This window comes from Oenanthe melanoleuca, chromosome 10 (genome assembly GCF_029582105.1).
Source record: "Oenanthe melanoleuca isolate GR-GAL-2019-014 chromosome 10, OMel1.0, whole genome shotgun sequence".
NCBI classification, from domain to species: Eukaryota; Metazoa; Chordata; class Aves; order Passeriformes; family Muscicapidae; genus Oenanthe; species Oenanthe melanoleuca.
Genome location: NC_079344.1, coordinates 1,618,747 through 1,634,472, shown reverse-complemented (window position 1 = coordinate 1,634,472; position 15,726 = coordinate 1,618,747). Strand labels below are relative to the sequence as shown.

Sequence of the window (15,726 nt, the reverse complement as noted above, 5' to 3'; positions counted from 1 at the left end):
TGGGACATGCAGAGCTTATTGGAGTTTGGAGCTGAAATCTCTGCTGGGTGTTGGCCCCAGCAGGGTGTCCTGTCCCTGTCCCTGTCCCAGGGATGGCTCCTGCAGCGCCCTTGGCCAGGGCTGTGGGAAGAGCTCAGCTTCCCCACGCAGCCCAGCCCAGCCTGCCTGAGTCACCCCGGGCAGGGAAAGCTCTCAGCAGGTTGGGAAAAGCAGCTGGAAACTCCCTGGCTGCCCCAGGGCTGCACCTTCCACTTGGGGAAAGCACCCCAAAACAGAGGGGAGCTCCCCAGGCACATCCTGGGCACTCAGGGGTTTATTTGGGGTGCACAAACCCAAATCCTGCCACTCACAGAGGGGATGGGGCGTGTTTAAAACTCACCAAGTGATGAAGTGTCCCAGATTCCAGTTCCCAGGAAAAGGGGTGGAACAGGGGCTGCAGCCTCACTGGGGTGTCCCTGAGCCCTCCTGGCTCTGAGGGATTTATTGACACCCTCACCCATCACCCACCAGCATCCTGGGGTGGAAAATCCTGAGTTTTTCATGGCTGGGAGATCTGACACAGAGGATGCAGAGGTGGGAGCTTGTCCTGCTCCCTATGGAAAAACTGCAGGCACTGAGCTGAGGTGCAAGGGGAACAGGTACTTTTTTTAAACTTTATTTTATTTTTTCCTTTGGAAATGCAGCCTCTCACAGCCATGCTGTCACAGTTAAAATAAGGTTTAAATTACAGGGCTGGCTGTGGCTTTTTCCCTTTCTTTCAGAATTTTTGCCAACTTGCAATTTACTTAATGAAATCCTGCTATTTCGTTTAACGGGGATATTTTTTGCAGATGTTGATTTAACCCAGCTTTATAAAATATGTGAACTGTGCAGTTTCTTTCCTATTTTTAACAATTTAAAATATTCTAGTGCAGAACTTGACAGAGTTTACACCACCAATATCTGTTTGTACCACTCAAGAGTGGGGTTGAACGATGAGGCTTCCACATCATCCACAGCCCCATCAGAAACTGTGTGAAATGCTGCAAAAATGGGCAAAAATTACCCAGAGTGGGAATTTGTGTTGCTCATTGGATCTTTGTGAATGCATTTCTGGAAAATGGGTTTTACACCCAGTTATTCTTCAGGGTTTCTGCAGAGGGATTCTCTACATCCATGTGGATTCTGTATATGTGTGATATATATGGAATGAGGAAAAAAAATGGGTCTGGTTTAGGCTGGTGACAAGCTGCCTTTTTAATGTGTAATGCCTGGTGTTTCCCTCAGTATTCCTTACTTTATTTTTTAGAATGGATTTCCCTGGAGGGAGGGGAGGAATCTGATATTTTTCCTGCAGTGTTGAACTCATTATCCCCAAGGATTCCTTCACGTGCTCCCTTAATCTCCCTGGCCTTGATGTACAAAGAGCCCAACCTGCTCCCCTTCCTCTCCTTCCCATTTTCCTTTCCATGAGAAGGTCATTTATTTAATTTATTTCATTTATTTGGTGCCTCTTTTGCACTTTCTGAGTTCAGCCTTTGCTTTCCAGCCCCAAAACAGCTCGTGGACAAAACAGCCACAAACTCTGCATAAACCAATCCTGATAAGGATGTTCTTGAAAATTCAGCTCCCAAAAAAGATGGGAGCTTGTCCTGGGAAGGTGGGGGAGTTTTTAACCCAAACAGTTCCACTGGCTGTGTCCATGGCACAGCTCACAGCATGGAGGGACAGGACACAGGGAGTGGCTCCCACTGCCAGAGGGCAGGCATGGATGGGATGCTGGGGAGAAATCCTCCCTGTGAGGTGGGGAGAACCTGGCACAGAATTCCCAGAGCAGCTGTGGCTGCTCCATCCCTGGGAGTGTCCAAGGCCAGGCTGGACAGGGCTTGGAGCAGCCTGGGATGGTGGAAGGTGTCTCTACCATGGCAGAGGTTGGAATGGGATGAGCTTAAAGGTCCCTTCCAACCCAAACCATTCTGTGATAACTCATTAATCCTTTTCTCCTGGAATATCCCAAGCCAAGCTGGAGTTGTCTGGGATTCATATTAGTGCAGCAGGACAGGATGTATTCCATGGAGTTCTCTGTGTATTTTGGCATTTTCCTATTTCCCCCACTCTTTTTTTTTTTTTTTTTTTTAAAGAAACTGTGGTTTGTAGAAATGAAAACAAGTCCTTCTTGGCCAGGGAGGGTAATTGGTGTGAGTCACCTCCAGTCTCCATGGGCAAGTACAGCAAGAGGAATTTGGTCATCTGGGAGGTGACACTGAAAACTGGGGACTTGCAGAGGCCACACATTTCTGCCTCTCTGGGCTGCACTGGTGCTCTTCAGTGCTGTGGGTTTCATGCAAATACATTGATTTTCATCCCCCACCCCTGCTTCACACCAATTTTCTTGCTGTTTTTCTGCACTTTAATAGGTTTTACTGCACCATTCCAGGCAGTATAAAAGTGTGACAGTTGGACTCTGTGATTTTAGAGTTACAGCTGTAACAATTCATCTTCAGGGATGATCTTGTCCCAGGTTAGCAGAAATGGGTGCTCTGTGCATCCACTTCTCTGAGCTGCTGATTTGTGGATTTTCCAGAAGAAAATGGCACAGAAATGGCACAGAAATGGCACAAGGGCTGTTTTCCACGCTCAGATCCTCCTGCTTTGCAGGAGATGCCAGCACAGCATCCTCACTGCTCCCACTGTGGGTGTGAGAGACCAGCCCTGGGGTTTAAATCCCGAGTTGCTGAAGTCATTGTTTAGTCTTTGCCTGCAGTGGGAGCAAGATGTGGATGCTGGCCACGAGCAGCTTGAGTGGAGCTGCCTGCCTGGGATGTTTGCACACCAACACACGCAGCAGCAATCGGAAAATCTGGCCTGTGTGGGTGCCCACACAGCCCTGGGCAGCTGGAGGAGGGCAGGACCATCCCTGTGCTCCCTTCCACCTTTTCCTGGAGGGAAAAGCCTTCCCAGGGCTGCTCACCCCAATCCCATCCTGACACTCCTAATCCCTCTCAGCAGGCAGGGCTCCCCGTGCAGGTTCAGCCTTTCAGCATGACCAGCTTGGCCAGCACAGCAGAGGGATTTGTTTCCTTGCAAAGGCCAGGCTGGCACCCCAAATCCTTTAATTCCCTGTAAAACTCCAGCAGATCCGCCACGAGCCCGAGGTGCCTGCACAGACAGACAGGCTCAGGAGAGCCTCAGCAGCAGCAGGATCCTGGGTTCTGGCCAGGACAACAAAGCCTGAATTCCCATTCCTCTCACAGCCCCCCTCTGCCTCCCATATATGTGAGGGCACTGGAAAAAAGCGACTTTTTTGGGGGTTGTTTGGGAGGAATTATCAGATGACAGCTGGATTTGGAGAGAGGGGTGGGTTGGAACACAGCTGGTCTGGGGTCTGGGATGAACCTTCTAGCACAGGGTTGGGTTGAAAGCCAGAATTCCCAAACTGAGGTTTTGTGTCTGCCCAGCACTGGACTCCACACCCAGCCAGCCAAGGAGGAGCAGAGCAGCTCATCCCAGGTTGTATGGAGAAAAATTCCCAGGTTGTATGGAGAAAAATATTCCAGGCTGTATGGAGAAAAATTCCCAAGTTTTATGGAGAAAAATATTTGTGGGGGTGCTGCTTGTGGCCCCCTCAGGGAGCCTCCTCTGTCACAGGTTGTTTCCAGGGCAGGGATGGTTCCCTGAAGCTTTCTCAGTCCTTGATGCTCACAGAGGTGTTGGTGTGGAGCTGGGTCTGCCCTCCAAGGTGCTGCTGTGGCTGCTGAGAAATCAGAGTGGTTTTGGGGTTTTTCAGCCCATTTCTGCTCCTCAGTCACCTCTGGAAGCCTTCAGCTCGTTCTCAGGTGTGAGAGCAGGGAGAGGCTCTTGCTGCAGAGGGAATGGCTGGGGCTGGAGCACAGTGCAGGCTCTCACAATCCATCTGATGGTGCTGTTTTGTTTGCTGTTGCTTTGGTTTTCCTCCAGGGAGGCAGCTCCACTCATTCCTGGTTAGGAAAGTAAAAAGCTGCAGCAGCCACAGCTCAGGCTCCTGTGTACTATCCAAGCTCCAAAGCCCAAAGTTCCCAATTTCCTGGTGTTTTGGGATGTGGATTTTCTGTGATCAGCTGAAGGGGGCTTCACAAAGGAGAAGCTGAGCATTCCCCTCTGGAATTGGCAAATTTGGGTCGTTCCTGGAGGGAGCTGAGCTGTGGTTTGGGGTTGGGCTGTGCAGGGAGGTGGTGAAGGGCTGCCTGGCCTTTGCAGGACAGCATTCCTGGTCTGGAGGAGCTCAGTGCCCATGGATCATCCAACAGCTGGATATAAAACACAGCAGTGCTGGCTCAGTGGTCCTGCTGGGGACACCCTGATGTTCTTGGGAAGTTGGAAAACGAGGAGGCTCAGCAGCCTCTGCATGACATCCTCACCAACTCGGCCTCAAAAGCAGCTCCAGCACCTCCACAGGGGACAAACCCCTTCCTTGGGGTTTCAGGGTTAGTGCTGGGGGTCGGTTTGGTGCAGCCAAAGCCTCTGGCCCGTCCCCTGCACCGAGGAGATTCCCAGGCTCGGCTCCAGCGCCCAACGTGCTCTGCCTGAGCGGCACAATGGAGGTGGGAAGGGGTGTAATTCCTGTTTCTCTTCTGAGGGACCTACTAATTAGTTTCTGCTTTTTAAAAGGCTTTGAAGCTCTCAGCCGAAACTTCTCTGGGAGTGAAAACTATGATTATTTATATTTATCCATTTCCCAGCGGCCGGGCCCCGCCGCGGGATGCTCCCCGTGCCGCAGCTCCGCATCATCCCGCTGCCCCAGGGGATCCTGACAGCACCTACAGCTGCTCTGCCAGCCAGGGCAGCTCCCAAAAGTGGCTGAGAGCCCAGGAGATCCCATCTGGCCACCCCAGTCCCTGCCCATCCCACTGGGATGTGGTTGGCGTGGCTGGGATTGCAGCCCCCGGATTGATGAAAGGAGCCCTGGACATCACAGAGCGGCTGGAAGGGAATTCTGCCATCTGCTGATTTATGGGGTGATTTCTCCCAGATCCTCAGAGTTTTTCAGGCTCTGGGGGAACAAAAAAGGGATTGCACACATGGTTGGGTGGAGGACCTGAGAATGTGTGAGTTCTCAATGTCAAAGTGGGAAAAAAGGGAGTTTTCCTCCCCATTTTTGTCTCGGCTTTCCTCACCCTGCTTGGGAACAAACCTTCTCCCCTGTGAGTGGAGCTGGTGCCTTGCCAGGAGCAGGCAGAAGAAAAAGCCAACCCCAGGAAGATTTTCATCAACCCTCTGGATTTTACAGAAAATCCAAACAGTGGGGACCTTCCCTTGCCCAGCCTTTCTTTCCCCTGTGGTTTTCTGGTTGGGGCACGGGGGTGGGGGGGATGCTCATGGAGATGCCAAGCACCACCCCAGGGTTTTGCTGGGTTTGGCTTTATCCAGGGCTGGTTTCCAAGAGGGAAGAAGTCCCAGGCAGGCTGTGGTTGATGACAGGTCTGGGGCTCTCAGAAGTGGCAGCCAGCGTGGGCGGTGACGTTTGAAGCTGTATTTACATTGTTGTTCCCTCGGACGTGCCAGGTGTAACGCAGGTACCTGCAGGAGCTGCAAAAGCCACGGATGTGCCTGAAAACTCTGAGACTGTTGGACTCAAAAACCATTTCAAAAGCATCACCTAAATCTCTGAAAGCTTTGGCATTTGGAAGGAACACATAAAAATGTCAGTGAAAAATACCCGAGTTGGGTTTTTCCAGTTTTCACCCTTGGCTGAAAAGTTTTTTCTAAGCCAGGAGAGCTGGGGGGGGAAAATCCATGCTAAAATTCCTTAAAGTCATGTTCTGGACTGTGGATTTAATGGCCAGGGAGGGTCCATTAGAAGCAAACTCCTTGAAAATAAGCTAACTGATGATGACTTCCAAATTTCCGGGCAGAACTAAACATGGCATGTGTTTTGCTTTGAAGGATATTAAAAAAAAAAAAAAAAAAAAATTAGCATGAGCTGATGATTTTGCAGAGTGGTTTCTTTTATGCAGAGAAAATTGTTTTCATCCTCATTCTTGGCATTGGCTCCTTGTCCTGTGTTGCTTTTGTTTCTTGGGCTGCCATGGAAATGTCCCCCTTTCCCCCCAGGCCTCTCCACACACCTCTTGCACCGGCTCTGGTGCTTGTCAGACCCTTTTTTTTGAACTAATTTAATTAATTAACCCAGAGCAAGTGTTCTTTGGAGTTAATCATCTCCTGGGTTAACAAATTAAATCTGCTGGCAGAGGAGGCTGGGGAGCAGCAGAGCTCTGCTCCAAGGGGAGGGCTGGAAGAGGATGGTGGATATGGTGGTGGGGGGGCTCTGCTCAGCTCTCTTTCCATGGTTTTTTGGGATAAATGAGCTGAACTGGTGTCCATGGCTGCCCAACATGAGGAAGGTGCCTGGTGAGGGTGGAGAAGCTGGGAGCAGACAGATGAATGACAATATAAAATCACATTCTTGTTTCATAGCTGAGGTGGGAGCTGGGCTCAGTCCTTACATGCAGTGGAGTGAAGCAGAAATCTGGGAGAGTTTGGTGCTCTGCAGCACAGGAAGGTCCAGCTTGTCCCTGGGGCTGACCTTGGCCATCAGCTGGGCAGAAGCTTTTCTTGGTGACAGCTGGGACACCAAAGATCCTCTGTTGATGCTGGGCTTGGAGGAGAATGTCCAGCTGGAAAAGCAGGGCTGCCCATCCCGTTCCCCTCAGAGCCCCTTGTCCTGCCACACCAGCAGCTCCCTGGAGAAGCCAAGGGGGAGTTGGGGATGGGGCTGGGCTGGGCTGTCCTCACCAGCATTCCCACATGGAGAAGCTCCTGCCCAGCCCCCTGTGCCAGTTCCCTGCTGGGATGGGGATGTTTCCCTAAATACACACACTGGGACCAAGGCAGGGCTCAGCAGCCCCTCCCAGTGCCCCCAGTCCCGTCCCAGTGGGGATGGGCAGCCAGAGGTGGCTGCTGTGTGTCCCCAGAGGGGCCCCATGCTGGGGACAGCTCTCAGCCCAAGGGGTTGGTGCTGGTGGCAGGGGGGCTCTGGGGGGCTCTGGGGGGCACAGTGATGCATTCCAGCTGAAACTTGTAAGGCAGAGGTATTTTAAGTATATTGGCTTAAAGAAAATGGTTGTGAGCTTTGCTGGGGCAGATTGACAATTAATTTTTTTTTTTTTTTTTTTTTTTTTTTTTGCCAGGCCATAAAAATTCCATTTCTGCTGTGGAAAGTTTTAACCCCTTCCTTACACTGGTGCTTGTTTCCAAGGGTATTAATGGGGGATTATTTTAACTGATGGCTCCCCAGTGAACTGTTAATAGATTTTGGGGAAATGTGTGTGTTCTTTGTGCTGGGCTTTTTATCTGGACCTTGTTCACAGTGACCTGTGTGTGGCTGTGACCTTCCTGCTCCCCTGCCCCTGTGTGTTGGGCAGTGTAAATACAGGTCTGTGCTGTGGCACAGAGGGGAGGACAGTGACTGAGCGTGGGCTTATTAGTCCAAAAGTGGAATAAAACTGAAGGGAAAGGTGTTGAGGGAGGATGTAATTGAGCTCCATGGCCAGTGGAGTGTGAGGCTGTGACACAGGAGTACAGGAGGGAGAGGCATGGAAGTGGGGAGTGGGCTCTGTAGTGGGGACACTTTTGAATACCCTGCTTCATTTCCAGCTTTCCCAGATGTGCATTCGAGTCCCTGTCACATCTGGAGAGCGCAGTGATTTATTTTTCATGTGCATGGTCTTCCCTGTGGGCACCTCTTCAACGTGTTTTGAGAGGCTCTTCCTTGCAGCCATGTTCTGAGGGGCCATTTGACCTGCTGGGAGGAGGTTTTGGTGGCTTTGGAAGAGCCAAGGAGTGAATCAGAGCCGTTTATTTCATGTGTTTTGTGATCTGCCCGTGTTTTCCATCCTGCTTTTAAGTGCAGCATCAAGCAGTGGGACTGTGCAGCGTTTTGTTTTGGAAAAAAGCATCTTTCTTTTCTCTTTTAAAGCACTCCTTTGAACTTTACTGGCATAAAACGCTGTCAAATCACAAATAGTCTCAAACCTCAAGTTATTTTCTTTACCTCCACACTCTGCAGGGAGCGACAGCAGCAGTGCTGCTAACCCAGGAGGATTTACAGTGTTTGCTCTCTGCATTTATTCCCAGCCCCAGATTCCTTTTGCCTGAGCCACGTAGGAGCCTTTTCCCTTTAAATTCTGGGTTCCATCCTCCTATCTCGTTCTTTTATCTCTAATTGTTTGAATTCACTTTGGGATGTTCTGTGAGGCATCGGTGGAGGAAGGAGTAAACACAGGGCAGAGTTTCAGCCCCTGCATCTGATGGATGGAGGTGGCTTTGATGGAGGAGATAGCCCTGACGCCAGCCCCTCTGGAGCTGCTACAAGTTGTAGCTGCCTACAATGATAGTTGTTAAAAACCCGTCCTGTACCACTGCAGGACTCAAATATTTTCCTTTCTTCAAAAAGAACGTTAACAAGCCCGCCTCTGTTCCAGCAGAAGTGGGAGGGGGGGGGGAAAAAACAGAACAAAAAGTGGATTTTCTTGTCTGTGCATAAAGGGCAGCATGGAAAAAAAGAGGAGGGAAAAGAGGAATATTTATTTAAAAGGCAGAGGAGGAGGAGGTGGTGTGCTGGCCGCCCCTGCTCTCTGCAGAGTGGTAGTGGCTAATAGCTGGAGGCAAACTAATACTTGGCAGGGGATGAGACACAGCACAGGCCCCCCTGATTTGGGGGCTTGCTGAAGTGCTTGTTTTATGTCAGGGCTGTGGGATGAGTTCATCTTTGCAGGAATTGGTTGAGTGCACTGGGAGATAAAAGGAGGGAGAGGAGCCCACCACAGCACGGGAGAGGGACCCTGTGACAGCTTCCTGCAGGCTCACATCAGCCTTGAGCTGCCCCTTCCAGGGGTTCCTTTCCCTGGGGGTTGGGTTTTTTTTTATTATTTTATTTTATTTTAAAGTCTTTCCTCTCCCCTGGCCAGAAGAAGTGGGTTGAAAGAAAACTTCTCACTTCTTGAGGCACCTGTTTGAAGGAGCACAGGACATGTCAGGGGTGCTGTGAGCTGGCAGAGCTGGCACTGCCAGGATGACAGATGTGAGGAGCACATTGGCAGGGGATGCATTCATGGATGGATGAAGTTCCTGCCATAAGTTGCATGGAAGTGCTTTTCATAAATCTATTTTCATGTGAAAAGCCCTTCTCCTGTTTTCATGGATGATTTTGCTTAGATATTTCCCAGTTCCTGGAGAGCAGAGATGGCACCAGGGCTGTTGGCACTTCCAGCAAAATGTTTTTGTAGGATAGGCACTGTTTTCCTCCAGCTTTACTTTACCCCCTTGTATATTAATTTGCAATAAACCATGAGAAACTCCTATATAAATGTTTATTGCTGACTGTTCCCCTGATTAATGAAGCTGCTGGGGACACTGGAGGTTTGAAGTTGTCCCATCCTTAATCTGTAAGGGAAATGCAGGGGCTGAGCAGTAGTTTCTCAAAAATGTAATAACAAAACCAACATAGCTAATGGGCATGGAGGGCTTTGAGGAGGTTGGGAGGTTAAACAGATGCAGAGCTCAGTAATTGCTACCAGCCTCCAGCCCCGGCACATGAAAGACTCTGAGCTGGTGTGTAGCCCCCAGATGACTGGAGTGGGACAAGAGCAGAGCTCAGAGTTTGGGGAGAGCTTTGGAAAGGCTTTGGGAGCATCTGTAGCATGTCCCAGGGGAAAATGGCTGTGGAGACTGGATGCTGTGGAAGATGGATTGGCCTCTGAGCACCCTGGTTTAGTGGAAGTTGTCCCTGGTGATGGCAGGAGGATGGACTGAGATGGTACCCCCAAAAACGTGACCTGTGGTGGGTGAAGGGGAAGAGACTGACATGGTACCCCCAAAAGTGTGACCTGTGCTGGGTAAAGGGGAAGAGAATGACATGGTACCCCCAAAAGTGTGACCTGTGCTGGGTAAAGGGGAAGAGAATGACATGGTACCCCCAAAAATGTGACCTGTGATAGGGAAGAGACAGATGTGGTCTCCCAAAAGTGTGACCTGTGTTGGGTAAAGGGGAGGAGACAGACATGGTACCCCAGAAATGTGACCTGCTGCTGCTTGAGGCTGATGAGCACTGCCCACAGCAAAGAGCATCCTGCTCCCTCCCTCCCTGCCCCGTCACCCCTCCCCCGTGGCCCTCCCCTGAAATTTGTAGAGTTACAACTCCAGTTAAACTCCAACAAAGCCGCTTAATTCAAAGCTGGTTAATGGGGAGGGGAGCCCGCTGCCCTCCGGGGTAATTTGAGCCTGAAAAGAAGCGGGGCTGGAGGGGCTGGGCCTGAAATCCGCTGCTAAATGGGGGCTCTGGAGCAAAATAATGGCATCAGCCCTTGGGTGAGTTAATGGGATGTGATGGCACAGAGGCAGCGGGGTCAGCGGGGCGCGGGCACGTGAGGGGCTGTCAGGGAGCTGAGTGCTCCAGGGACAGCACTGCTTCTGCCTGGAAACCCCACAGTGTGCTAGGAGCAGGAGTGATGTTCAGCAAGTGGTTAATTCGCCCTCTTCGGGGCTCCTTCTTTTCCTGTCTTCCTTCTGGAGACATCATAAATTCTGGAGGCATCATAGATTAAACAGATTTCTGGCAGCCCGCGTCCCTCCCGTCTTCCCTGAGTGTAATTCCTAGAAAGATGAGACGTTTCTCATTGTCTGGAGAGAGTTCCAATGGGTTTTTTAGAAGGACATGTATGGTTCATAGCAGCTACTCCCCCTTGGCATGAAACACTTCCTCAGATTTCATGTTCCCCGTGGGAACATCGGCGTCGCTGTCAGGGAATGTTACACGGAGGAGACACCCGGCGGGTCACTCATCCAGGCACGTCCCCAGGGCCAGCTCGGCACAAGCTGGGCTTGGGAAGTGGGGCTGCAGGAGCTCAGGGTGCTGGGGAGGTGGGAGCAGTGCAAATCCCCTGAGGACATGTGGATCCAGCTGCTGGATGCAGGGTTGGACATTAATTGGAGAGAGAGAGACGTGCTGAGCTCATGGGCGTCCTGTGGGGTCTCCAGCCTGGGCTTGATCCGCCAGTCTTGGTGGAATTTGACTTAATTAAGACAGGATTTGGGCTGAGCACAAGCTTTGGGTTGAAATGGACTTTGGGCTGAGCACAAATTTTGGGTTAAACAACTTTTAAGGTGAACACAAATTTTGGGATAAATACAAGTTTGGGTTGAACACAAATACAGGGTTGAACATGAAGTTTGTGTTGAACACAAGTTTTGGTTACAGGTTTTGGATTGAGCACAAACTTTACAAGTTTGGCTTGAACATGGAGTTTGTGTTGAGCACAAGTTGTGTTGAACATGAACTTTGGGTTAAATTCCAGTTTTGGCTTGAACACAAGTTTTGGTTGAGTGTAAAATTTGTGTTGAACACAAGTTTTGGGTTGAACACCAATTTTGTGTTGAACATGAAATTTATGTTGGATACAAGTTTTGGGTTGAACACGAAGTTTGTGTTGAACACAAGGGTTGGGTTGAACACCAATTTTGTGTTGAATGCAAGTTTTAGGTTGAACACCAATTTTGGGTTGAACATCAAGTTTGCATTGAATGCAAGGGTTGGGTTGAACACAAAGTTTGGGTTGAACACCAATTTTATGTTGAATATGAAATTTATGTTGAACACGAGGGTTGGGTTGAACATCAATTTAGTGTTGAACATGGAGTTTGCATTGAACATGAGGGTTGGGTTGAGCACCAGTTTTGTGCTGTACATAGAATTTATGTTGAACACGAGGGTTGGGTTGAATGTGAAGTTTGGGTTGAACACGAGGGTTGGGTTAAACACCAGTTTTGAGTTGAACATCAAGTTTGCGTTGAACACCAGTTTTGGGTTGAACATAGAGTTTGTGCTCAACCCAACCCTCGTGTTCAATGCAAAGTTTGCATTGAACACGAGGGTTGGGTTGAACGTGAAGTTTGTGTTGAACACAAGGGTTGGGTTAAACACCAATTTTGGGTTGAGCACAAAGTTTGCGTTGAACACAAGGGTTGGGTTGAGCACAAAGTTTGCATTGAACATGAGGGTTGGGTGAACAGTGTTTTTGGGTTGAACATGGAGTTTGCATTGAACACGAGGGTTGGGTTGAACACCAATTTTGGGTTGAGCACAAAGTTTGCGTTGAACACGAGGGTTGGGTTGAGCACAAGTCCAAGCTCTCACTGCTCACAGCCCATGGGTGGGAGGAGCTGTTCCCAGCCTCCATCCCTGCTCCTTCCCAGCTGCTCCCAGCTCTCCTGACCGCTGTCTCTCCCCGCAGACGCCAGCACGTCGCCCGACGCCGCGAAGAGGAGCCATTGGTGCAACGTGGCCTACTGGGAGCACCGGACGCGCGTGGGCCGTCTGTACACAGTGTACGAACAGTCTGTCAGTATCTTCTACGACCTACCTCAAGGAAACGGCTTCTGCCTGGGACAGCTCAACCTGGACAACAGGAGCGAGACTGTGAGAAGGACTCGGAGTAAAATCGGCTACGGGATTTTGCTGAGCAAGGAGCCGGACGGGGTGTGGGCCTACAACCGCAGCGAGCACCCCATCTTCGTCAACTCGCCCACGCTGGACATGCCCAGCTGCAGGACGCTGGTGGTGCGCAAGGTGATGCCGGGCTACTCCATCAAGGTGTTCGACTACGACAAGTCCTGCCTGCTGCAGCACACGGCCGAGCTGGATTACACCGACGGGCCCTACGACCCCAACAGCGTCAGGATCAGCTTTGCCAAGGGTTGGGGGCCTTGTTATTCCAGGCAGTTCATCACCTCGTGTCCGTGTTGGCTGGAGATCCTGCTCAGCAACAACCGATGAAAGAACGACAGAAAAAAAAAAAAAAAAAAAACCAACGCGCGCGCGAAAATTTTTAAAAAAAAAAAAAAGAAAAAAAAAAAAAAAAAGACACAGACTATCCCAAATATCATCTACCTAGATTTAATATAAAGTTTTATATATTATATGAAAATATATATTATACTTGTAATTATGGAGTCATTTTTACAATGTAATTATTTATGTATGGTGCAATGTGTATATGGACAAAAAACAGAAAATGCACTTTGGCTTATATAATTCTTTCAATACAGATTTTTAAAAAAAAAAAGAAAAAAAAAACAAAAATTATACAGCAAAAATAGGAGAAAGCCCTAATTTTGATGTATGGTTTTTTGAAATATTATTAATACCCAGACAAAAAGCTAATACCAGTCACTCATTGATAATAAAGTATTCGCATTATGGGGGGGGATTTGTCTTTTTTCTTCCCCCCCCAGCTGAAGTTGGCAGCAGTCAGGGGAGTTCCAGGGGGCAGCTGCTGTCTCCCATCTCAGCCAGGACCCTGGAAAATCAGTGAATGGGCTGGAAGGCTGCAGCTGGCTCCAGGAGGAGGGAGAGTGAGGCTGGGTGGAGAGCAGGAGCACTGGGAGGAGGTGAGAGGAACATCTGTAGCTCTTCTCACCCAGGGCTGTCTGACCCCTCTGATAACTCAGAGCAGGGTGAGGACCAGGGTGCACATTAATTGTGCAGATTATTCTTCATCAGTGCTAATCAGTGGAAAAAAGCAGAATATCCCATGGCCACAAAGCTGCCCAGCAGGACCAGTTTGGATTTTCAGCCTTACCCAGGGGTTGTCCGTGAGTCCTGCAGGTCCTGGATGTGTTTGATGGTTCAGAAACAAATGGAGTTTTTGGACAACTCCTGGTTGGGTGGATCCTCCACTGGAGCATGGCCTGGATTTTGGGAATGTCTCCAGTGCCTCAGAGGAGCCGTGAGCAGCTCTGTCCTGTAGATCTCCCAGTGTGTCATCCAGGCAATAAATGATCCAGGAGTGTTTGGGAAGAATATATTTACTCTGAGGAGCAGCTGCAGCCAAAAAAATGTCCTGGTCAGATGTGCCTGTCTGAGCTGATTTACTCTGCCTGGAAATGCTGGATAAAATCAGCCCCTCTGCTCTGACTGAGCTGGGCCTGGCAGGGGCAGGTTGGACACAAGCTTTGCTTGGTCACAGAAGTTATTTATTGCCAGGGAGCAGCTCTGCCAAGTCCTAGAGTCCTGCCACAAATCCCTGTGCCTTTGATTTCCAGAAAATCCCAGTGACTGGGAAGCTTTCAAGGTTGCAGAGGATGTTTTTGTCACCTTCATATTTGCAGAGAAAAAGATGCAGTGAGACCTCAAAAAGTTAAATAAGGCTTAAATTTACTACTCCAAAGCCCTCCTGATATTCCTGCCACAGCCATGAGTGAGGATGGGGAATCACAGAATTGTGGAATCCTGGAATGGTTTGGGTTGGAGCAGACCTGAAATCTCATTTTGTTGCACATTTTCCACTATCCCAGGGTGCTCCAAGCCCCCTCCAGCCTGGCCTTGGGCACTTGCAGGGATGGAGGAAGGTGGGGCTGATCCCAGAGGGAAACACAAACCTGGGTGGGTGCTGGGAGAGATCCAAGCAGGGAATGTTGCAATGACATTTTTCAAATTATGACCATATTTGATGTTTAATTGGGACCACATTGGTTGAATTCCTGCAGCATCAGTATTAATACTTGACATCATTAATTTTTGTTTGTGTTACAGCCATTCTTAGGGAACGGTGTCAAAACATGTCACTCTCATTTAAAGCAGCTTTCAAGAGCTTTGCAGGGGTTTTTTTATCCCTTTGGCTTAGGTTTGGTGGGTCCTGCCAAACCACCCACCTCCCTTGCTGTATCACTTCCACACAGTCAATCAAGAGGCCATTTTTATGTTTTGGGGGCTTTTTAAAGAGATTTTTATTAACACTGACCTCGTTTTACCTGGGAAGCACCAGCGAAAGTTGCTTTCCCTGTTTCCTTTGCTTTGTCCCAGCATTTCCCACTCACACTTTGCTCCCTGTTCTCCTCCTGGTGCCACCATTTTCCACTTTCTACCCACTTCATATTTTGGATAAAAAAGCACCAAGGATGGATTTGAGGGTTAACTCTGGGCTTTCCCTTGTGCAATCCACTGATGGTGCTTAATTCTCTTTTTTTCATGTGCTTCCCCAGGAATAAATCTGGAGTTTTATTTCAGCTGACAGTGGGGCTTTAAAGGGAATAAAAAAGGATTTTATGGTGAGGCAATGAAATAAGACATCAAGCATCCTTTTCTGTCTCATTTTGCCCCTTTAATGCTTTATAATCATTGAAACTTAGAACTCTTCAAAGGAACTTTAGGACTTCAAAGCTGTGGAGCTGCACACTGGACCCTGTGAGAGCTCAGCTGGAGCCTTCCCTGCACATCCCCTGCACTGGGGGCTGGGAATTGGCACCTGGAGCAGCCTTTGGGGTGGGAAAGAGGAGTTAATTCCCTGCCAGGTTTGCAGGAGCAGCTTGGGTTGGATGGATGAGCTGATGGGATTCTGCTGTGCAGCACCCACAGCTGCTGCTGGTTCCCAGCCCCTATAAAAGCAGGATGGCCACAGCCACACTTTTCTGAGTAGCTTCCTGAGCTCCTCTGAGTGGGGATTTTCCTCCTTCTGCAGGAACTGGGGCCTCCCAGCCCCCCAGGTAAGTGGCACATCGAGGTCTGTGGTGTTCTGTTTGTAAGGGTAGAAATTAAAGAAGGTGCTGGGCTGTCCTTGGGCTGAGCTGCTGCTGCTCAGCTTTGTCCTGAGGAGGCTTTGGGTCACTCCTGTGGTTACAAACCACCAGGGGCTTTGTTTTTTGGTTTTTTTTGAGGGATGTTTTGGGCAGTGCAGTGGGGAAGTGAGAAGGTTTTTTTCTGTAGCAGTGCTGGAA

General features: G+C 49.5%; 1 protein-coding gene across 1 annotated transcript in view; it reads left to right on the top strand.

Annotated features, from left to right (window-relative positions):
* SMAD6 (SMAD family member 6) overlaps positions 1-13,210 on the top strand; it is a 37,401-nt gene extending 24,191 nt beyond the window's left edge. Inside the window, exon 4 of the mRNA XM_056499406.1 lies at positions 12,246-13,210. Coding sequence (XP_056355381.1) covers positions 12,246-12,787 — 542 coding nt within the window. The 3' untranslated portion in view covers positions 12,788-13,210. The remainder of the gene's footprint in view (positions 1-12,245) is intronic.
* Positions 13,211-15,726: the final 2,516 nt, after the last annotated feature.